Source organism: Salmo salar, chromosome 07, assembly GCF_965601325.2.
Source record: "Salmo salar chromosome 07, fSalSal1, whole genome shotgun sequence".
In the NCBI taxonomy this organism is placed as follows: Eukaryota; Metazoa; Chordata; class Actinopteri; order Salmoniformes; family Salmonidae; genus Salmo; species Salmo salar.
In genome coordinates, this window is record NC_138297.1 from 45709375 (window position 1) to 45734000 (window position 24626).

General features: G+C 43.4%; 2 protein-coding genes across 2 annotated transcripts in view; both read left to right on the top strand.

Moving 5' to 3' along the window:
• The window catches only part of LOC106609323 (signal peptide, CUB and EGF-like domain-containing protein 1), a 105799-nt gene extending 102294 nt beyond the window's left edge, over positions 1 to 3505 (top strand). Inside the window, exon 23 of the mRNA XM_082977217.1 lies at positions 238 to 3505. Within this exon, the coding sequence (XP_082833343.1) occupies positions 238 to 390 (153 nt within the window). The 3' untranslated portion in view covers positions 391 to 3505. The remainder of the gene's footprint in view (positions 1 to 237) is intronic.
• A 1389-nt stretch (positions 3506 to 4894) lies between these two features.
• The window catches only part of LOC106609322 (metallophosphoesterase domain-containing protein 1), a 45637-nt gene continuing 25905 nt past the window's right edge, over positions 4895 to 24626 (top strand). Inside the window, exons 1-3 of the mRNA XM_014208000.3 lie at positions 4895 to 5198; positions 8985 to 9454; positions 10116 to 10297. Of these exons, the coding sequence (XP_014063475.1) occupies positions 9282 to 9454; positions 10116 to 10297 (355 nt within the window). The 5' untranslated portion in view covers positions 4895 to 5198; positions 8985 to 9281. The remainder of the gene's footprint in view (positions 5199 to 8984; positions 9455 to 10115; positions 10298 to 24626) is intronic.

The window sequence follows — 24626 nt, forward strand, 5'->3', positions numbered from 1 at the left end:
CTTGGGGCGCATTGGGTAGCCTAGTGGTTAGAGCGTTGGGCCAGTAACCGAGCTAACAAGGTAAAAATCTGTCGTTCTGCCCCTGAACTAGGCAGTTAACCCATTGTTCCCCGGTAGGCCGTCATTGTAAATAAGAATTTGTTCTTAACTAACTTGCCTAGTTAAATAAAGTTTAAAATAAAAATCTTCACTGATAACTCTGTCTGTCTCTCCCTCCTCCCCCTCTCCTCCCTGCAGGATAAAAAACTGATCAAAGCCCTGTTTGATGTTCTGGCTCACCCCCAGAACTACTTCAGGTACACGGCACAGGAGTCCAAAGACATGTTCCCCCGCTCGTTCATCAAGTTGCTGCGCTCCAAAGTCACACGGTTCCTACGGCCGTACAAATAAACTGCTACGCCCTCTGTTTGTTACCCAGACGCTTACCCCTTATGCTTATCCTACGCCCCCTGTTTGTTACCCAGACGCTTACCCCTTATGCTTATCCTACGCCCCCTTTCCACCATCTACTCCTCCCTACTCTTCACCTACGTCCTTACCCTGTCAACATCCCCATATGTCTTCTAATCCCCACGTCTATACCCCTACATCTCTCCTACACCCCCCCCCAATCTATCCCTCTCTTCTACACCCCCTCTACTCTGAAACACTTCTCTTACACCCCCAACCCTACCAAGAGTTCCTCGTGCTCGCTATCCCAGCATTCCCTGCACAGGAACAAAGAACCGTCTCTCCCTCTTTTGTCTTTTTGTCTGCAGTCCTCATTTCCAGCTTTTCCCCTGTACTTCTGATTTGGTTTGGTTTGTTTTTGTGATGTTGTTGTTGTTTTGGTTATATTTATATGTGTTAGAACTTGCAGAAGCCCACAACATGGATGTTTGATATATATGTACGTACAGACATGTTGGCTACAAGTAAAATGTATGTGTATGTATGTACGTATGTATATTTGTGTTTGTGTGAGCATACGTATGTGCACGTAGATGGTGTGCGAGAGTGACGTCACACGCAGGTACATGGATGTATCTTTATTTTGTTATTTTAAAAGGCCCCTGGCGTGCACAAAAAAACGATTGGTGCACTTAAATTATCTTTTACATCAACATTTTCACATGGGAAATTATTTCTAAAGACATTTCTGATTTCAGCATCCCAGACCATTCCAGTACAGTGAACGAATAAGTTTGATTTTCAAAAAAGTCACTTTTTTATTTTATTTTTGAAAGATATATAACAAGATGAAAAAACTACCTGCAAGTAACAGACGTCACTATAGAGAGTAATGTATGTGATGTAACTAATATTTGGAACTTTAATTGCACTTGAATTTTATATTGTAAACTGTAGGGAAAAAAATCTAAGTTACATTATTCCTTATGTTTTGTGTTGTATAGAAATGTTTCACCTTGGTTGTAGCAAAGAGAGAGACAAAAATATGTCCCGTTTTGTTCTCACCACAAAAAAACCCAGCATTCAATATCTTTAGACAGACACCGTCAAATCCACCCATTTGGCCTGAAAAGCAGTATTGCCAGTAAGTAATCATTTAAAGGGAAATGTCCTTAACGACCCACTACTATTTTAGTTGTGTGTGTGCTCCCATCTCCTACTCTGCCTCATCCCTTTAAGACCCTCCTGACTAGCTGCCAGAGGAAAGGGGTGTTTTGTGTAAAGCTTCTTTAATGATGGCACTAAGTGCACACTCAAAACCACCTGCTTTTTACGAGTGTCCACTCTCAATCTGTCCTATTTGGACTTCTCCCAGTTTCTGTAAGTCATCAACGTAGACTGTTGATTTAATATCTATAACAAATCTGTTAGTTTGTTTATATTTCTGCACAATGCAAGTGGAGAAAATATGTATTGTATGATGACGAGACTGTTGATTTGGAGGTGAATGTAGTAGCAGAGAGACAGAGGTCTATTTGAAAGTATTGTGATGTCTATGAGAGTATCTGTATGTACATAGCACTTGCAACTGTAACCATAACCCAGAAAGAGCCCAAACTGACCTCAAGTAGTCAAACGTTCTGACAAAATATCACTTTCATTGTTCTCCCCCTTGTAACACTCTCCCAGCAGAGTCCGTTTAAGCAATAAGGCACGAGGGGGTGTGGTATATGGCCAATATACCATGGTTCAGGGCTGTTCTTATGCACGACGCAACGCAGAGTGCCTGGACACAGCCCTTAGCCGTATATATTGCCGTATAGCAATATACCACAAACCCCTGAGGTGCCTTATTGCTATTTTAAACTGGTTACCAATGTAATTACAGCAGTAGAAATAAATGTTTTGTCATACCTGTGGCATACCACGGCTGTCAGCCAATCAGCATTCAGGGCTCGAACCACCCAGTTTATAATGTCTGATATACCACGGCTGTCAGCCAATCAGCATTCAGGGCTCGAACCACCCAGTTTATAAACAGCACATCTATTACACACCTATTAAACTGCTAATACTCCACTACTACACGGTTATAAACAACTTAAATTCTTTGTGCTGGGCACAAGGATGATAAGCATAATTATCTGGCTTGTATCTTCTTACCTAGAGGCCATATACTGAAGGCCACTGATATGGGAACAGATATAGTCACTCATTCATAAATTCTGTGTTGTGCCCTAGCGCTGATCCAGGACCTGTTCAGCCCAGTCTAATTGTGAGCTCCACTGTTGTGTGTAGAGCAGTTTCTTCTGACGAGGTGTCAGTGTTCTGTTTGACAGAATCTCTACACAAGGACATTACGAAAATCTCTCAAATCAGAATGATAACTTGGCCCATGTAGGGTTGTGTCAGAAAATGTTACTAGTCTTCAAATCAAAGCTCATAGTAGGAGGTGGTCCGGGGGAGGGACCTTGCAACCTCTCCTCCAATGAGCTTTGAGTGGAATTGAGCTAACAAGGGCGGAGGAAGCATGGATTTCACAGCTAATAATGTTTTCAGATGCAACCAAGGTGTTTGTCCACTCAGTCCACTCAAAATGGTTGCCGCCTGCAGAGGTGTAGCTAATGTTGGTACGGTGCGCCCACTTCCTGTTGAGGGATGTTTTGGGCGTTTAGTGTGTTTGATGATGATGATGATGATGATGATGATGATGAAAATTGGTATGAAATGCAAAACAATGTATGACTGACTTTTCCTGAGAATGTATTCTATTGTGTGTGTGTGTGTGTGTGTGTGTGTGTGTGTGTGTGTGTGTGTGTGTGTGTGTGTGCGTGTGTGAGACAGTGTGATACAGAAAGAGTGCATGTTCTGTGTATGTGTGTGAGAGAGTGAGACAGCGTGTGTCCGTGTGTGAGTAGCTTGTGAGATCGAGGTGGAGAAAGAGAGATACTGTATGTAGGTACTTTAGTCCATTTTATAGAGGGATCATTTTTACGTTTGTGTTAGTCAGTTGTACCCAAAGAGAGAAACTGTATCAGTGTTTTGCCATTGTTTGGTCCATGAAAATCCAGTAAAGAACAAATTCAAATAAAACAGTAGCAGAAAAACAACTCCACCATGCTCTGTGATCTTCCCTTGTTTAAATGTTACTTGTTACACTTTACTTTGCCCTTTTCTATATTATCTAGCATCTGTCGTCTTCATGGGTGACTGCAGGGCACCTTACACACACTGAAATATGTAGCTGACAGTGCCTATATTGCACTTATTTCAAAATGAGGATAACGGTTCTGAGGATATAGACAACACACAACCCAAAGTGCAAATTGACACTGAGCCAAAGTTAATTTTCTTGTAAGATATTTATTTTATTTTTCCTTTGGTCTTGAGCACATAAATGCAGTATTCAATGATCCTACTCTGCACCTTTATTCTATAAATCTGCATCTATTGGAAGAACCTATGGAGGCTTTGTAAGAAGTCTGGCTGAATTCACATCACAGCCAAGTTAGCATTTTGGTTTCTTACAATAGCTGCAGCATTAAATGAATCTGACAGCCAAATCTGGTAATTTCTTTTGAACTTTACAGGACTTTATCAACGCTGAGAATCTCCAGGCAAATGAGAGAGTGGTAAATGTGTAGATTAGGCCTTATCTTCATGCCTCTCCTCTTTTCTTACAATATTTATTTTTCAGCACCGGTATCCATTTTTTTAAGTTCATTGTGTTTGAATTAATTAAAGTCAGAGTTTAGATTGAGGACATCTAGTTTGTTGTTCATTGACTTCAGCTTCTTATTTTAAATTATGTTTTCAAGAGTAGTTGAGTATAGTAATAGGACCTAGTCTCCAAAGGCAACATATGTTTAACCAGACGGTGTCGCATTTACACAAATTATAAAGACATCAGCTATGCCTACTCAAGAACTATTCTTTGTCCAAATTTGCAACATGATGATTCTTATAAATTGTAGGTGTACTTTTGGAGCCATTCCTATTTGTGGTAAATGTAGGTTAAGGAGAATACGTTTTCATATTTTTTTTTTTTGCAACTGTAATCTGTTGAAAATAATTAAAAGTTCCCCTGAAGCCAAGGTCAGTTCGGTTGCAGACATCCATCATGTCATCTTGCATTATTTTCAGTCAATGTATTTCATGTATTCCAGAACTAGCACACCCGATTCAAATAGCCTAATGATTAGTTGACCAGGTGTACTTGTACTACAATACTTAAAAGTTAGTGAGACTGGCTTGGGGTAAACTAATCCAGAAGAGGTTAGAGAAACACAGGGCTGTGGTAAGGATGAAACTAGGCCAAATGTGAGAATATAAAAGTAAAATGTATGTAATGTATCATCAAATCGTTGGTTCTACATTGATCTTAATGAAATGCAGTTTAATTCTGCATCTGTGATTGATGGACATGATAGAAACATAGTGACGAATCTCTGATATTGTATGCAGGCACAAACTTCCTGTCAGACATGAATTGATTCGTGCTCAGACCTCCCCTTTGCACATTTTCATTGAGCTGTTCATCCAACAGAAGGCTCCAGAACATATCAGGGAGAGGTGGAAAGATACAGAGCTCGAGCACATTCAGCACAAGAGGCGGGAGATTAAGTGTTTCCGCGAGAGCCAAAGCGCAAACCAGGAGCACCACGCGCTGCACTTTCAAACAGACCAGCGCAACTCGCTAGCTGCTCCCCCTCCGCTGTCCGCTCCTCTATCAGACCCACGGGACTTCACTGGTTCATCCCTAACCCGACAGGCTCATCTCATCGGACCGGGAGACCGGGCGAACCCAGGTAGGTTAGATGCCGCGGTGGCTGCTTGCATGCAAATTGGTGTTGCCTATGTTTTGCAGAGCAGGCTACAGGATTAGTATGATGACAATCCGAAACAAAGATTCTTGATTTCTATTCTAATGCGTATTTATTTATATCGGAAATGTTTTTTTGTTTTTTTACTTCACGTAGCCTAAAGTCTAGTAAATCTAGTCCAAGATGGTGATTTTGGACACTGCCACTCTCCTCTCTGTTAGCTTGTCCACCGGAATGTTTTCATGATGTACACACTAGCAGGTTCTGACAGTGCCCCTGTGACAGTGCCCCTGTGACAACAATTTTGGACCCCTTGTGGCCCCCCCTAAATGTGGAGTATGAAATAATTTCTACATAACTAATTTTTGCTATCGTTCTTTTTTTACTTCCGTTATTAGACAGTGGCAACGATGATGATTATGAACATGGTATTTTGCCTGCTAATGCCTGCAATGCAGTGAAGAAAACGATATGACAACAATAACGTCCAATGTAACTGGCCCCTCTAACAGTACAGCTGGCCCCAGCTTGGCCCCCCCAGTTGAAATGGTCTAGAACCGCCACTGGATATACAGTGCCTTCAGGAAGTATTCACACCCCTTGACTTTTTCCACATTTTGTTGTGTTACAGCCTGAGTTTAAAATTGATTAAATATAGATTTTTTTTGCCACTGGCCTACACACAATGCCCCATAATGTCAACGTGGAATTATGTTTTTACAAACTAATAAAAAATTAAAAGCTGAAATGTCTTAAGTCAATAAGTATTCAACTCCTTTGTTATGGTAAGCCTAAATACATTTAGGAGTAAATTAGCTTAACAAGTCACATAATATTGTTGAAAGACTACTTCATCTCAGTATTCCACACATACAATTATATGTAAGGTCCCTCAGTAGAGTAGTGCATTTCTAACACAGATTCAACCACAAAGACCAGGGAGGTTTTCCAATGCCTCTCAAAGATGGGCACCTATTGGTAGATGGGTAAAAAAAGACATTGCATATACCTTTGAGAATGGTGAAGTTATTAATTACACTTTGGATGGTGTATCAATACACCCAGTCACTACAAAGATACAGGCATCCTTCCTAACAAACTCAGTTACCGGAGAGGAAGGAAACTGCTCCGGGATTTCTACCATGAGGCCAATGATGACTTTAAAACAGTTACAGAGTTGAATGGCTGTGATAGGAGAAAACTCAGGATGGCTCAACAACATTATAGTTACTCCACAATACTAACCTAATTGACAGAGTGAAAAGACGGAAGCCTGTACAGAATAAACATATTCCAAAACATGCATCCTGTTTGCAACATGGCAATAAAGTAGTACTGAAAAAATGTGGCAAAGCAATTCACTTTTTGTATGAATACAAAGTGTTATGTTTGGGGCAAATCCAATACAACACATTACTGAGTTCCACTCTGCGTATTTTCAAGCATAGTGGTGGCTGCATCATGTTATGAGTATGATTGTAATCATTAAGGACAGGAGTTTTTCAGGATAAAAAATAAACGTAATGGAGCTTATCAAGAATACAGTGAATGTTCCTGAGTTGCCGAGTTACAGTTTTGACTTAAATCTACATGAAAATCTATGGCAAGACCTGAAAATGGTTGTGTAGCAATGACCAACAACCTATTTGATAGAGCTTGAAGAATTTTGAAAATAATAATGGGCAAATGTTGCACAATCCAGGTGTGGAAAGCTCTTAGAGACTTACCCAGGAAGACTCACAGCTGTAATCACTGCCAAAGGGGCTTCAACAAAGTATTGACTCAGGGGTGTGAATACTTATGTAAATATTTCTGATAGTTCTGTATTTAATTTTCAATAAATGTGGAAACATTTCTAAAAACATGTTTTCACTTTGTGATTATGGGGTATTTGAATTCAGGCTGAAACGCAACAAAATGTGGAATAAGTCAAGGGCTATGAATAATTTGTGAATGCAATGTATCACATTTCTCTCTATTTGATGCTAGATCCAATTAGCAGAACCACAGTATGCTACATACCCTATATCTATCTGGTCAATGTCGTAATCAAGTTTCAGAACAGCTCTGCCAACAACCCCTCAAGTGGTTGGTGAGAGTTTATTTGGGGTCCTAACTACAACTAAATTGAATTCTAATACACAAAAAAGCAATGTCTTATGAATATACATATTTAAGTTGGAACAATTTACAATATTATTTCACATTAAGAAAGACAAAGACAACTATTTCATCTCCGTGCCTTTGTGTTTTGGTGACTATGCTCTTCTAAACTACACAAAATAGCCTTCTGAAGTCGGCTAACACCCCAGAATAAAGGCTTGACATTATTTCTGATTACATTGGTTTGTTTGTAATTTAGTTTAGTACGATTTAGTGAGATAACTGGACGTAATTAAAATTAATGACAATTATTGTGAAAACAAGAAACAAACCTTCATATAAACGCCTCTAATCAACGGCTTGTTTATGCAAGATTACTTGGAAGTGGCTCTTAATTGTCTTATTAATCAGATGTGAATTACTTTGCCAAATTTAGATTTTGTAATGTTTGTTCTCTTCATTTGACAGAGTGGTTCTCCTTTAATGCATGTGCCCCTCTCTCACTTTGTTAACATGGGACAGGTGTGAATTCTGCCAATGCCTTGTCAAGTTCAAATTGAGCCAGACTTGCAAACTCAGTGCTGTATGCTATAGCCTTGTAGGCATCAGTTATAGCCTGTCAACAGGACTTGAAGCCTACACACACACACACACACACACACACACACACACACACACACACACACACACACACAGTCCATTTTTACACAGCATAAAGAATCTAACCAACATACATGACTAATGGTGTGTGTCCGTACCAGGGCATGGAATAGCCTACGAGTGAAACGAAGGAACATTGTCACACAATTTTATGGGACTGCTTCTCACAGTCGTTAAATCTGAGTGTCTGTCGTCTGTGCCGAAGAAGAGTGTGCATCAATCAATTCCGCCTCACGCCTATTCATTTATCAAACCGTCCCTCTTCACCATGTTCTCTGCTGCATCTTTCTTCATCATTCTTCCTGTAGTCAAGGTCCTGTTCATGTTAATACGGCCCTGTCCCTTTGTTCCTGGTGTCAGTGTAATCCTCTTCTATTCTCACTGTGTACCATGCTCTCAGCATCTGCCAATGCACCCTTCTGCTCTCATTCACTCAGTGTGAGGACTTCTGGCACTGCCACACTCTATCTCTCTCTCACACACACACACACACACACACACACACACACACACACACACACACACACACACACACACACACACACACACACACACACACACACACACACACATATATACGTATGGACACACACAAGAGTATGCCTGTGGGAGTCATGGTGTTCAGTGTGTATAATTAGGAAATGGTGTGTGTGTGTGTCCGTGTTCACATGAATGAGATGGCACACTGACATCGTAGCAGCACAATCCAGGATGAATCCAGCTCCCCCACTCATCCCCAAATGATCACCCTCCTTCTTCCTTACATCCCTCCCTCACCATCTCACCATCTTACAGGATCCGCATGAAATCCTACTAGAATCCCAGAAGCAGAGCTGTAATTTAAAGGCAGTAGTAAATGTGATATCTGCTTGACAGTGTAAAAGCCTTAGATGCTCTTAGGGGTTGGGTTATGTTGCTTTGGTGGATAGTGTTTTATTTACAGTCTTAACTGCCCATTCCAGATTGGCGTTGTATTCCACTCAGTGGTTCTGTTCTCTGTGTGTGCAGGAGTAGGGGGACACTGAGCCGGAGTTGGAGGGGGGACATGCTCGCTCAGCAACCCAGCAGAGCTTCTCCACGGTGGGCCAAGCTGTGACAGAGGGCCTCTCTTCGGTGAGCCAACCCGCAACCCTGACCGCTCCAGCAGGCCTCACTCCCAGTCCTAACTACTGTGTGTGCCAGGACCAGGCCACCTCCAGCTCAGGCCAGACCACGTCTACCCCAGGCCAGCCCAGAGTGGGTCAGCCCCAGCCCAACCCACCTCTTCCCCAGCCCAGTAGCGGCCCAGGCCCAGGCTCCAGAAGCATGGCCTTCACCCTGTCAGAGATCATGGCTGCGCGGCGGCAGCAGCAGTCCCAGGCCCAGCGGGCGGCAGGCAGGGCGGCCGTGGAGGTGGATGAATACAGCACCAACCCCACCCAGGCCTTCACCTTCTACAACATCAACCAGGGACGCTTCCAGCCCCCGCACGTACACATGTAAATAGAACACATACACGCATGCAGGCAGGCAGACGCACACCCCTGCAGATATACATAGGCATACACATAAGCTGGCATACAGATACACACTACGTATGTTCTGACACCTGGTCTCTATGTCTCTATCTCCGTTCCCAAGCCCTCCTCTATTCCTCTATTTCTGTCTCTCCCCTTTCCCCCTCTTTCTTTTTCTTTGAGACTCATCCTCTCTGCACGCTGTTATTTGCTCACTCATTCCATTTCTCTCTGTCTCTCTGTCCTTCTTTCGGTCTCTGTGTGATGGTGGAGTGTTGAGGGCTTGCTGTGTACCTGGAGGAGAGCTCACTAAAGTGGGCCACTGTTATTCACCAGCTCCCTTCTCCCTCTGGAGACTCTCTGGGGCTGCTGCACACTCACGGAAACTCCCACAGGACTCCTCTCTCTATCTGTGCTTTTCCTTTGCCTTTGTCGTGGCCGTCCTCTCAGTTTTTCTCTCTTTTTTTGTCTCTCTTTTTTAACTTTCTATAAGGGATGGTGATGGATACTGATCCAGACTACATTAACACTGCAACTCTGCTTCTTCACGTTGAGACTTCCCATTGTTTATCTGTCTTCCTCACGCTTTTCTTCCTTCTCTCTTTTCTCTCTCTCTCTCTCCTTCGCTCTCTCTCTACTTTAGGGTGGACCCCCTGCCCCACGACACTCCCAAGCCGCCAGGTTACACCCGTTTTGTGTGTATCTCAGACACCCACTCCCGTACGGACGCCATTCAGATGCCCTATGGAGACGTGTTCATCCATGCTGGAGACTTCACAGAGCTGGGCCTGCCCTCTGAGGTCAAGAAGTTCAATGATTGGCTAGGTAAGACTGACCAATCACATTAAGCAACATGACACCACATCAATGTTTTGTACTCTTATTTGTTATTTCTTTAATTTTGCAGATGTTTGTTTTTTGAAATGGTGCACAATTGATTTTTTTAAATGTGACAGATCTTATTTGAATATTTTTTCTTCCTCGTTTAGAGGGACATTTTTTGTCTGAAAGTCTCCTAATAACCCTATCAAAATTTGATATGAAATGGACGTTGAGAAGAGCCAGTTCTCTGTCTGGCACAGAGCAAGAGTTCAACAAGTGTTTTAGCTTACTCAAAATCCAGTGCCTCCAGTGAAAATATGTCTATGTTTTACCCACAAATTAATTTAGAAAATGTGTTTTTCACTCAACTTCAAAGAAAGAAAACAAGTCATGGATGGAGGGATACCTGATGAAAAAGAGATAAAAAGACGAAACAGAGAAGAGCAAAAGAAACTGCCCACTCAGATAATGTTCAGTACTTAGAGCAGTAACATTATAGTTTGCACACGTCACTGTTACTGTCTTCATAAAACATGAACCCAGCGTTAACTCTAAGAGATGTTGTAAAAACCAGAACTTTAGAAATCTTAGCCGTGTGCGGCCCCAGCCAGCGTGCTGCAGTGATTCCTATTTCCAGCGTCTCTTTGCGATGGGAGGAGAGGGGGTGGAGAGCAAGAGGGATAAGGATGAAGCTCGAGGGGGGAGGAGGGGGAGACGGGATGGCAGCTCAGCTCCCCCCCCCCAAGGCTAGTCGACGGGGAGCACGAGCTGAAAACCTGCTCGCCCGCGCCTCGACTGGCGGGAGAGACTGCTACGAAGATAAAACCCGCCAAACGCGCCCGGTGTGCCTTATGAATTCTCTCTCTTTTTCCATCTATACCCCATTCTCTCTTTTGCTCCTTTTCCTGTAGTTGTATTTCACTCCTGCTCGCTCGTATAAATATTTATAATCTGTATTTTTCTCTTGTTCCTCTCTCTCTCTCTCTCTCTCTCACTCACTCACTCAGAGAGGATGAATGTATAGCTCATGCTGCTTTGTGTCTGCAGCCTGGCTCCAGTGAGAGCTCAGCATTGGCCTCAGTATTAGGCTTTCTACTATCTGATGTACCTCGGTACAAAAACACACTGTAGGGAAACACTGTCATATGGCCAGGTGAACACACTCATTCCAACCTTCCTTTCTTTGCTCTCTTCCTTTGTCTAAAAGTCTGTCTTCTCTTTCTTTCTTACCTTCTGTCTTTTCTTTTGTTTGGTTCCCTCACTTTTTCTTCTATCCCTTCCTCTATCTCTCCCTCCCTTTATGAAGATATGGTCTCTCTTTTCTCTCTCTCTGTCTCTCTACTTGGCATCGTGGCAGCTCCCTCTGTTTCTTCTCTCAGTATTTTTAGCAGGAAGGCTCCTCCCGGTTCTTCTGGCAGGGGCTCAAGGCTTTGTCAGAGCTGGTGCACACTGCAGGAGAGGAGGAGAAGAGGGGGGGGGGGGGGGAGAGAGGAAGGGAGGGGAGAGGAGAGGAGAGGACTGTAGAAGAGAAAGGGGGAGATGGGGAGGTAGAGTTGAACTTCATCCCATGGAAGGTCTATCTGTACCTGGTTATCCTCAGCTTTGGCCCCTTGAGACCCAGAAGACAGATCTTGTTGTTTTAGTGAAAATGAATTCTGTGGATTCTAAGAAAGACCTGGTTTGGTGTTAGGGCATGTAATAATGATATCTTAGGCATGGTGTCAGATTGACTGGAGAAGGAGATACAGAGAGGGAAAAAAGTATTTGATCCCCTGCCGATTTTGTACATTTGCCCACTGACAAAGAAATGATAAGTCTATAATTTTAATGGTAGGTTTATTTGAACAGTGAGAAACAGAATAACAACAAAAAAACAATGTTATAAAATGATTTGCATTTTAATGAGGGAAATAAGTATTTGACCCCCTCTCAATCAGAAATGTTTCTGGCTCCCAGGTGTCTTTTATACAGGTAACGAGCTGAGATTAGGAGCACACTCTTAAAGGGAGTGCTCCTAATCTCAGCTTGTTACCTGTATAAAAGACACCTGTCCACAGAAGCAATCAATCAATCAGATTCCAAACTCTCCACCATGGCCAAGACTAAAGAGCTCTCCAAGGATGTCAGGGACAAGATTGTAGACCTACCCAAGGCTGGAATGGGCTACAAGACCATCGCCAAGCAGCTTGGTGAGAAGGTGACAACAGTTGGTGCAATTATTCGCAAATGGAAGAAACACAAAAGAACTGTCAATCTCCCTCGGCCTGGGGCTCCATGCAAGATCTCACCTCGTGGAGTTGCAATGATCATGAGAACGGTGAGGAATCAGCCAAGAACTACACGGGAGGATCTTGTCAATGATCTCAAGGCAGCTGGGACCATAGTCACCAAGAAAACAATTGGTAACACACTACGCCATGAAGGACTGAAATCCTGCAGCGCCCGCAAGGTCCCCCTGCTCAAGAAAGCACATATACATGCCCGTCTGAAGTTTGCCAATGAACATCTGAATGATTCAGAGGACAACTGGGTAAAAGTGTTGTGGTCAGATGAGACCAAAATTGAGCTCTTTGGCATCAACTCAACTCGCCGTGTTTGGAGGAGGAGGAATGCTGCCTATGACCCCAAGAACACCATCCCCACCATCAAACATGGAGGTGGAAACATTATACTTTGGAGGTGTTTTTCTGCTAAGGGGACAGGACAACTTCACCGCATCAAAGGGACGATGGACGTGGCCATGTAACGTCAAATCTTGGGTGAGAACCTCCTTCCCTCAGCCAGGGCATTGAAAATGGGTCGTGGATGGGTATTCCAGCATGACAATGACCCAAAACACACGGCCAAGGCAACAAAGGAGTGGCTCAAGAAGAAGCACATTTAAGGTCCTGGAGTGGCCTAGCCAGTCTCCAGACCTTAATCCCATAGAAAATCTGTGGAGAGAACTGAAGGTTCGAGTTGCCAAACGTCAGCCTCGAAACCTTAATGACTTGGAGAAGATCTGCAAAGAGGAGTGGGACAAAATCCCTCCTGAGATGTGTGCAAACCTGGTGGCCAACTACAAGAAACGTCTGACCTCTGTGATTGCCAACAAGGGTTTTGCCACCAAGTACTAAGTAATTTTTTGCAGAGGGGGTCAAATACTTATTTCCCTCATTAAAATGCAAATCAATTTCTAACATTTTTGACATGTGTTTTTCTGGATTTTTCTGTTGTTATTTTGTCTCTCACTGTTCAAATAAACCTACCATTAAAATTATAGACTGATCATTTCTTTGTCAGTGGGCAAACGTACAAAATCAGCAGGGGATCAAATACTTTTTCCCCTCACTGTAGGAAGAAGAGATGGCGAGAGGAGAGAAAGGGAGAGAGAATAGGTAGACACAGAGTGGGTACACAGCACCACTTCAGTACAATTCTATCCAATAACGCTCTCTTTGATCAGCTTCCAGTGCCTCTCATACAGTGTCCTCTCACACACACTACTGCTGCTAACACTTCACAGCCCATTAGGAATCAATGCAGGTTAGAACAATTACACAGAAGACGCAAACTGTATGATGAACCTGTACTATGCATTAAGTCAGGGGAGGCGTTGCAGTGCGTGTGTATATGAGAAAGAGAAGGTTCTGCTTTAGATTTCAGTGGTGTCTTCATTCATCACGTGATGGTGGAGGGTCGCGGAGCGGGGCCTGTATCCAGTAGTAGATGTTCTCTGTGCTGCCGCTTGCTCTCCATCGCTGGTTAAATATGGATCTCATTGTGCTTCGGGGTCCAACAGGGGTCAAGAGTGGAGCTGCTTTCATTCTTAACTTTCTGCTCTATATACTCCTCTTTTCTCTCTCACTTCTCTTTATTCCCCTGTCCATTCCTTTCTTTCCCTCTCTTTTGCTCTTTCACTCTTATTTCCCTTGTCTCTATCTCTCCCTTGGTCTTTTACTCTGTATTTGCATATCTCCCCGTCTCTTTCCCTGTCTCTCTCCCTGTCTGTCTCTCTACCTGTCTCTCTCCCTGTCTGTCTCCCTGTCTGTCTCTCTCCCTATCTGTCTCCCTGTCTGTCTCTCAGTCTGTCTCTCTCCCTGTCTGTCTCTCTCCCTGTCTGTCTGTCTGTCTGTCTGTCTGTCTGTCTGTCTGTCTGTCTGTCTGTCTGTCTGTCTGTCTGTCTGTCTGTCTGTCTGTCTGTCTGTCTGTCTGTCTGTCTGTCTCTCTCTCAGGGTTGTAGAGTTCAGAGACACCTGTGTCTAGGGTACTGCTCTTTATTTAGCTCCTGTTCCTCTCTGCTCCCTTTTTCTCCTGAGTAATAGATGATTGACTCCTATGATGCTATTGCCGTGTAGGCACTTTGGGAGCATGGTGTGTGTTGGTGTACATACTATGTCCACTCCATGACCCCCCCCCCAACCCTCTCCTTAGCTCACTAATAGAAAAAAGACAATCATAAACATTTCATGAGTGCTGTCTTTCTCTCCACAGGCTGCTCTCTCTACATGATCCAATGGTTGGTTTGGTTCAGCATGTTAACCTGTCTCGCTCTCGTGCTCTCGCTCGTCGCACCTTGATCCATCAGATGGGAGGAGGAGACAGTGCAGCACTTGTTCTTTCTATGTCCGGGGGGTGGTGTACAGAGCTAGTGTTGGGGCATACACTACCTATACAATACGTTGGAGGGCCTAAGTTTTGTGTAGTCAACAGGTGGAGGGACTGTCTAGGTAATTACTTGTTGGGGCAGGTGAAAATGGCAGTGTGGAAGGCCAGGAAGCAACAGATGCAGGGGGCGGGGTGTACGGAGCCCAGAGCTATGTTGCTGGTGCTGACACTGGCGCATGCCTACGGTAAACTGGTGAACCACATGGGGGAGTTGCAGAGGTGTGGATGAGGATGGGGGCTTGGTCCTAACTTTTTACAGTGGCAAGAAAAAGTATGTGAACCCTTTGGAAATACCTGGACTTCTGCATAAATTGGGCATAAAATTTGATCTGATCTTCATCTAGGTCACAACAATAGACAAACACAGTCTGCTTAAACTAATAACACACAAACAATTATACGTTTTCATGTCTTTATTGAACACACCGTGTAAACATTCACAGTGTAGGGCGGAAAAAGTATGTGAACCCTTGGATTTAATAACTGGTTGACCCTCCTTTGGCAGCAATAAACTCAACCAAATGTTTTCTGTAGTTGCGGATCAGACCTGCACAACGGTCAGGAGGAATTTTAGACCATTCCTCTTTACAAAACTGTTTCAGTTCAGCAATATTCTTGGGATGTCTGGTGTGAAGTGTTATCTTGTGGTCATACCACAGCATCTCAATCGGGTTGAGGTCAGGACTCTGACTGGGCCACTCCAGAAGGCATATTTGTTTCTGTTGAAGCCATTTTGTTGTTGATTTACTTCTGTGTTTTGGGTCGTTGTCATGTTGCATCAACCAACTTTTGTTGAGCTTCAATTGGCGGACAGATAGCCTAACATTCTCCTGCAAAATGTCTTGATAAACTTGTGAATGAATTTTTCCGTTGATGATAGCAAGCTGTCCAGGCCCTGAGGCAGCAAAGCAGCCCCAAACCACGATGCTCCTCCACCATACTTTACAGTTGGGATGAGATTTTGATGTTGGTGTGCTGTACCTTTTTTTCTCCAAACACACATAGTGTTGTGTGTTCCTTCCAAACAACTCAACTGTAGTTTCATCTGTCCACAGAATATTTTTCCAGCAGTGCTGTGGAACATCTATGTGCACCTTTGCAAACTTCAGATGTGCAGCGATATTTTTTTGGGACAGCAGTGGCTTCTTCTGTGGTGTCCTCCCATGAACACCATTCTTGTTAAGTGTTTTACGTATCGTAGACTCATCAACAGAGACGTTACCATGTTCCAGAGATTTCTGTAAGTCTTTAGCTAACACTCTAGGATTCTTCTTAACCTCATTGAGCATTCAGTGCTGTGCTCTTGCAGTCATCTTTGCAGGACGGCCACTCCTAGGGAGAGTAGGAACAGTGCTGAACTTCCTCCATTTATAGACTATTTGTCTTACCACGGACTGATGAACATCAAGGCTTTTAGAGATACTTTTGTAACCCTTTCCAGCTTTATGCAAGTCAACAATTCTTAATCTTAGGTCTTCTGAGATCTCTTTTGTTCGAGGCATGGTTCACATCAGGTAATGCTTCTTGTGAATAGCAAACTCAAATTTTGTGAGTGACAAGAAATAGACAAGAAAAATACAATAATTTGTGTGTTATTACTTTAAGCACTGTAAGGGCTGTCTTCAGGAAAGGACCAAAATGCAGCAGAGTTAGTATTCATCCTTCAATTTAATTGGAAAGAACACTATACAAAAACAAGGAAACTGACAGCCAACAGTCCTGTCAGGTGCAACCACACTAAACAAGAAACAATTACCCACAAAACCCAAAGGAAAAACATGCTCCTTATGTGTGACTCCCAATCAGCAGCAACGAGCTTCAGCTGTGCCTGATTGGGAGCCACACACATGGCCCAAAACAAAGAAATACCAAAACATAGAAAAAGGAACATAGAACGCCCACCCAATGTAACACCCTGGCCTAACCAAAATAAAGAACAAAAAAACCCTCTCTATGGCCAGGGCGTTACAAGCACACTATGTTTGTCTATTGTTGTGACTTAGATGAAGATCAGATCAAATTTGATGACCAATTTATGCAGAAATCCAGGTAATTCCAAATGGTTCACACTTTTTCTTGCCACTGTAGGTAAGAGAACATTTGTGATTTGAATGATCTTGGAAACTCTATGCCTCTGTCTGTTTCAGGGCATTTGGCATCTCTCTCTCTCTCTCATACCTTTTACATTTGGCATTTTAGTCATTTAGCAGACTTACAGTTAGTGCATTCATCTTAAGGTACACTATAAATATAAAATTATGAGGACACCCCTTCAAATTAGTAGATTCGGCTATTTCAGCCACACCCATTGCTGACAGGTGTATAAAATCGAGCACTCCGCCATGCAATCTCCATAGACAAACATTGGCAGTAGAATGGCCTTACTGAAGAGCTCAGTGACTTTCAACATGGCACCGTCATAGTATGCCACCTTTCCAACAAGTCAGATCATCAATTTTCCTCCCTGCTAGGTCTTCCCTGGTCAACTGTAAGTGCTGCTAATGTGAAGTGGAAACTTTTGTAACACTCACAACCGAGTTCCAAGCTGCCTCTGGACGCAATGTCAGTACAAGAACTGTTAGTCTAGAGTTTCATGAAATGGGTTTCCATGGCCGAGCAGCCGCACACAAGCCTAAGATCACCATGCGCAATGCCAAGCGTCAGCTGGAGTGGTGTAAAGTTCGCCGCCATTGGACTCTAGAGCAGTGGAAACGCGTTTGCTGGAGTGATGAATCACGCTTCACCATCTGGCAGTCCGACGGACAAATCTGGGTTTGGCGGATGCCAGGTGTACGCTACCTGCCCCAATGCATAGTGCCAACTAGGGATGCACGATATATCGGTGAAGATATCGGAATCGGACGATATTAGCTAAAAACGCCAACATCGACCCGATGTCTAGTTAACGCAGATGTGCAAAACCGATGTCAAAGCTGACGAGCATACCTATATAACGTGGGTACATAACGTAAAGACGCCATGTAAAATGCTGCGCTACATGTGCAACACAGCATTCTTAACCTAGCCCACAATGTCTGCTGTGTGGATTGAGCAGTCAACAAGTTGAGCAGTCAACAAGTAGAGCAGTCAACAAGTCGAGCAGTCAACAAGTCGAGCAGTCAACAAGTCGAACAGTCAACAAGTCGAGTAGTCAACAAGTCGAACAGTCAACAAGTCGAACAGTCAACAAGTCGAGCAGTCAACAAGTTGAGCAGTCAACAAGTAGAGCAGTCAACAAGTCGAGCAGTCAACAAGTCGAGCAGTCATTTGAAAGAGTAAGAAAATTTCAGCAAGACAACTCAAAGGTGAAATCCATTAACGCCAAGATAATGGAATTCATTGCCCTTGACAATCAACCGTTCTCTGTCGTGGGTGAAGTTGACTTTCGCCGATTGGTCGAGCACCGGTACACACTAACAAGTGCGCTATTTTTCAGATGTTTTCCTACCGGTTGTTACACAGTAATAGCGTCACTGCTATTAGCTTCACGACTGACATTTGGACCAGCGATATCAGCCCCTTGAGCATGCTGAGTCTGACAGCACAGTGGGTCTACGAGGATTTCGTACTGAGGAAAGCCGTAATTCATGCTCATGAATGTGCTGGTTGTCATACCGCTGCTGCCATTTCAATGGCATTTGAGAACATGTTTGAAACATGAACACGCTAGCTAGCTCCATTCAAGCAACTGACTGGAGAAATAAGCTCATCGACTGCGCCTGCAGCAGACGCGATATCCTCTGTCATGGCGTTGAAACGCCTGCTCAACAAAACTGTCGACACAGGCCGTGAACAAGCGATTCGGTGGCATTCTCTCTTTACTGTGTCGCCACCATGCTCGATGCTAGGTACAAGGACCGCTACTTCGATGCAGACAAGAAACAGGGTTTACGTGAAATGTTACATACACAGCTGGACAAGATGGAAATGGACACAATGACAGTGCGCACCGAGGAAGAGAGGCCACGGACAGACAGAGTTAAATTCTTATTTACAATGACTGCCAAACCCGGACGACGCTGGGCCAATTGTGTGACGCCCTATGGGACTCCCAATCACGTCCGGATGTGATACAGCCAGGATTCGAACCAGGGATTCTTGCAATTCTTTGCTTCCAACTTTGTGGCAACAGTTTGGGGTAGGCCCTTTCCTGTTTCAGCATGACAATGCCCCCGTGCACAAAGCCAGGTCCATACAGAAATGGTTTGTCGAGAGCGGTGTGTAAGAACTTGACTGACCTGCACAGAGCCCTGACCTCAACCACATCGAGCACATTTGGGATTAATTGGAACGCTGACTGCGAGCCAGGCCTAATCGCCCAACATCAGTGCCCGACCTCACTAATGTTCTTGTGGCTGAATGGAAGCAAGTCCCCGCTGCAATGTTCCAACATCGAGTGGAAAGCCTTCCCAGAAGAGTGGAGGCTGTTATAGCAGCAAAGGGGCGACCAACTCCATATTAATGCCCATGATTTTGGAATGAGATGTTCAATTAGCAGGTGTCCACATACTTTTGGTCATGTAGTGTAGCTAGGTGGGATAACCACATATTGAAGTCATAGTAAGTATATTTTTCTTCAATAAAGTAGCAAGGTCAGAGCTAGTATGAAAAAAAGTTTGAGTGTTAGTTCACTAAAGTATTTTTAAAATAATTTTTTCTCTCCTCTTTCCAAGTCAAGCTCAGAACCAGCTGTTCGCTCTACACATATACATAATGTCCCATTGGTCATAGACGTCAATACAACTTCTATTCCATGTTGGTTCAATGTAATGCGTGCCCAGTACCTCTGTCTCTGACTGTATTCTGACTCATCAACCTTTTCAGTGGTTGACTATTGATGTGACGTTGTGACGAAGAACAGGACAGGCTGCTATTTTGATGTTTTGTCTTCTGAATGTGCTAGGCTTGGTATGGAAGTGGAACAGCAAGAGAGAAAGGGACTGAAACGAGAGATAGATAAAGAGAGAGAGAGAGTGAAACAAGAGATAGATAAAGAGAGAGAGAGAGTGAAACAAGAGATAGATAAAGAGAGAGAGAGAGTGAAACAAGAGATAGATAAAGAGAGAGAGTGAGAGGAAAGACAGAGACCTCCTACTAGGCCGGAGATGGTGCGGTATTACCGTCTGTCGGATTTGCGTTTAGGTTGTGGGTGAAAATTAAATGTGTGTGTGTGTGTGATTACTGGAATGTACTGTGTGAGGGCAGAGTGTGTGTTTTGGATGCGTTGCTTGCTTAGTCGCTTGTGTTTTTGGGTGAGTGTTTTTGTCGATTGTGTATGTGCCACGGGTGTGTGGGTGGTGTTTAAACAGGAAATTAGGAGAGTGTGTCTGCTTCATGTTCAGGTGGGAGGGATTAGACACACACACACACACACACACACAGAATGGGCGTTGTAATGCTAATCCAGGTTGAGTCTCAACATGTCTTTTTTCTTATAAACAGTAGTTATTGCTTCTGTAGACAGACCAATGTTACTAGGCTGTTATGGCATAGAATGACTTGATTGAATGTACAGGAGACATTATAGTAAGTACTGGTAGATACACACTCTGTTATGTCCATGGGCAGCTAGAACAAGTTGGGCTTGCAGACAAACACATGTACACACACACACACACAGACACACAGAGACACACACAAAGGGCAGTAATCCCCCTCGACATGCCATGGATTTGGGAAAAACAGGGATTTTCCTCTTCAAAGGGCAAGGACCACCCATCGGAACACCGGAACAATGGTGGCGGGAGCGCCGGAAGCTTCACACACAGACACACAGACTAACCACCCTCCTCGGCTTCTAGGATATTGAGGATTTGGGGGTTATTGTAAAGGCCAGTATAGAGCACATTCCACTGTATCTAGTCAAGCACAGGTCCCTTCAGACAGCAGATCACTCCCCTTAACTAACCCTGTTAGCACTGGGTCTGTAATAAACCACACACACACACTGGACAGTGAGGGAGGAAATGAGAGGGATAAAGGGAGGCTGAGGGATGGAGAGGGAGGGAGGGGAGGGAGGGAGGGAGGGAGGGAGAGAGTGCCTCTGCAGTGTGTCTTTTGGGAGGAGAATGTAGTGCAGAGCTGCTTAGACAAGCTTTAGACTTAGAAGTGTTGTGCATGTTTTCGAGTGTGTTTTACTGTGTGCGTGTGTGTACATGTGTTTTTATTTGATTACTTCTTTTGAACTGAAACACAGAGAAGGCTTGCTACTTTGTGCGGGTGATTCACAGGGAAATTTAAACTATTTGTTGCTTGAAAGCGGCTTTTGAAATCTAAGACAAAAGCTTGGAAGAGATGGTTGCTAACAACAGAAGACAGTGCTCCGCTGCCTGCATATTTGGATTAGTCTCTCTCTGCCTCTTTCTCTCTCTCACTCTCTCTCGCCTCTCTCTCACCTTCCTTTCTCTTTTCCAAAAGCATCGCGTTCATCTTTCTCCGTCTACTTTTGTGTTTGAGTGAGTTATTCTGTCCAACGTGTGTGCTTTGTGGATGTGGGAGAAAGACTGTATTGTGGAATGGTGATTTGAGCGTTGCTACGTTGATCCACTGTGCCTTTATGTAGATTCTTTTTGATAAAGAGACACGCACGGCCTGCTTTGACTCATTGGAAGAACACAATGTTTTGATCACTGGTGGTGTTCATAAAGTACATAGGACCAGGAGTTTTTCCTGATAAGGTCATGTTGTCAGGAATCACTCCTGGCCATAATCCTAGTCATACAATATGCAGATTCAGTCTTTCATGATTTAAAATGTCACCCATAAAACTTGAATTAATGGAGGTGGATGCGGGGGCGTGTTTATTGAACGAGGTATGTTTCACTCCAGTCAACCTAACGCCCCTCCTAACTGAGGGCCGGTGAACGTATTTGATGGATTCTATCCGGTCACATCCTATCTAGGGTAACAGACATAATTGAATTAATATTCTGGGTCAGTGTGTTTTGTGTTCCTTGGCCACAGGGGTGCAATTAAATGCTTTGGCCACTGCTGTGAAGAAGCTCCAAATCGCCGACGTCTTTAACTTGGGCTTTTTGACAGCCTCTATCTGATCATCTGCAAATGGGACATCAGGCTTACAGTGTTCTGTGAGTTCCAACTTCTGCTCTTGTCCTTGATCTAGGGGTATCTGCAGGCTTATCTTCTTTAAAAGGACATTTCAAAATTGTTCATCTTCATATTCATTATCTCCAGCACCACCCCAAAATCAACATATGTGAAAATGGCACGTTTTCTAGTAAAAGGGGAAGATAAGTGTTTCCAATGACAACATCAACCAATTAGTAGGGAATTCGTAGGGAATGCCTATTCATAATTGGTTAAAATCACACGATGCAGACCGAAGATGTAATTGGAAATCTTCCTCTTATCTTTTTTTCCACAAAACATAGAAACACGCCATTTTCACATATGTTGATGTTGGAGTGGTGCTGGTGATGATGAAAATGAAATGTCCCTTTAAGTCATCAGATGAACTGAAGCTCCTAACAGTCCACTGGCTGCAGGTCTTGGCGTCTCAAAGCATCCAGAAGTTCTTCTTTAAAGGAAAGTCATTGAGTACACTTCCTTCTGATCTCTTCCCTCACTACTTTTACAAAACTGAGCCGGCGTGCCGTGCCAAACTACCATGTTGGAATCTGAACAAGAAGACCCTGCTCCTCTGATAGGCATCTACATCATTCCTTAATGAGCTGACGATTTGTCTAGATCTGTGAGATGGAGCCAACCATGCCGTCATGTAGATCTGTGAGATGGAGCCAACCATGCCGTCATGTAGATCTGTGAGATGGAGCCAACCATGCCGTCATGTCGATCTGTGAGATGGTTCATCCCCGCTGCAAAATGCCACGTGTCCCTGAACACCTTTTTCAGGGTCAGCTGGATGATGCAGAGGGTTGATTATCTCAGGCTGGACTTCGATTTTTTTGAAGGATGCCCCTTCTCTCTTGAGTGTAACTGTGAATACCGGCCAGTCCATGTTGGTGTTTGGGAACCCCATGTTGGTGTTTGGGAACTCTGGGGTCTTGGTTGGCATCTGAAAATGGCTCTGTTATGAATAGTTCACTTTTTTCAGGATTTTGTTTTTATTGGCTGGAAATGGCACTTGGGTTGTCTGTCAGTAAAGGATGAAGATAGATACAGTGGCTTGCGAAAGTATTCACCCCCCTTGGCATTTTTTCTATTTTGTTGCCTTACAACCTGGAAATAAAATATATTTTTTTGGGGTGGTTGTATCATTTGATTTACACAACATGCCTACCACTTTGAAGATGCTAAATATGTTTTCTTGTAAAACAAACAAGAAATAATAAAAAAAAACTGAACTTCAGCGTGCATAACTATTCACCCCCCAAAGTCAATACTTTGCAGAGCCACCTTTTGCAGCAATTACAGTTGCAAGTCTTTTGGGGTATGTCTCTATAAGCTTGGCACGTCTAGACACTGGGATTTTTGCCCATTCTTCAAGGCAAAACTGCTCCAGCTCCTTCAAGTTGAATGGGTTCCGCTGGTGTACAGCAATTTTTAAGTCATACCACAGATTCTCAATTGTATTGAGGTCTGGACTTTGACTAGGCCATTCCAAGACATTTAAATGTTTCCCCTTAAACCACTCGAGTGTTGCTTTAGCAGTATGCTTAGTGTCATTGTCCTGCTGGAAGGTGAACCTCTGTCCCAGTCTCAAATCTCTGGAAGACTGAAACTGGTTTCCCTCAAGAATTTCCCTGTATTTAATGCCATCCATCATTCCTTCAATTCTGACCAGTTTCCCAGTCCCTGCCGATGAAAAACATGGTGTTCTCGGGGTGATGAGAGGTGTTGGGTTTGCGCCAGACATAGCGTTTTCCTTGATGGTCAAAAAGCAACATTTTTGTCTCATCTGACCAGAGTACCTTCTTCCATATGTTTCGGGAGTCTCCCACATGCCTTTTGGCAAACACCAAAAATAATTATTGAACAATGGCTTTTTCTGGCCACTCTTCCGTAAAGCCCAGCTCTGTGGAATGTATGGCTTAAAGTGGTCCTCTCTTGGCAGGTTTGTTGTGGTGCCATATTCTTTCACTTTTTTAATAATGGATTTAATGGTGCTCCGTGGGATGTTCAAAGTTTCAGATATTTTCTTATAACCCAACCCTGATCTGTACTTCTCCACAACTTTGTCCCTGACCTGTTTGGAGAGCTCCTTGGTTTGCTTGGTGGTGCCCCTTGCTTGGTGGTGTTGCAGACTCTGGGGCCATTCAGAACAGGTGTATATATACTGAGATCATGTGACAGATCATGTGACACTTAGATTGCACACAGGTGGACTTTATTTAACTAATTATGTGACTTCTGAAGGTAATTGGTTGCACCAGATCTTATTTAGGGGCTTAATAGCAAAGGGGGTGAAAACATATGTACAGACCACTATTCCGCTTTCTCAATAAAAAAAATTCATTTCACTTCACCATTTTGGACTATTTTGTTTATGTCCATTACATGAAATCCAAATAAAAATCCATTGAAATTACAGGTTGTAATGCAACAAAATAGGAAAAACGCCACGGGACATGAATACTTTTTCAAGGCACTGTACTAAAGGCATTGGGCTATTTATCTATTACTGGCTACACATTGTGAACATTTATTGTAACCATAGAAAAATAATCATTGTAATTATACGATTGTTACAAGTGAGTTATGACCC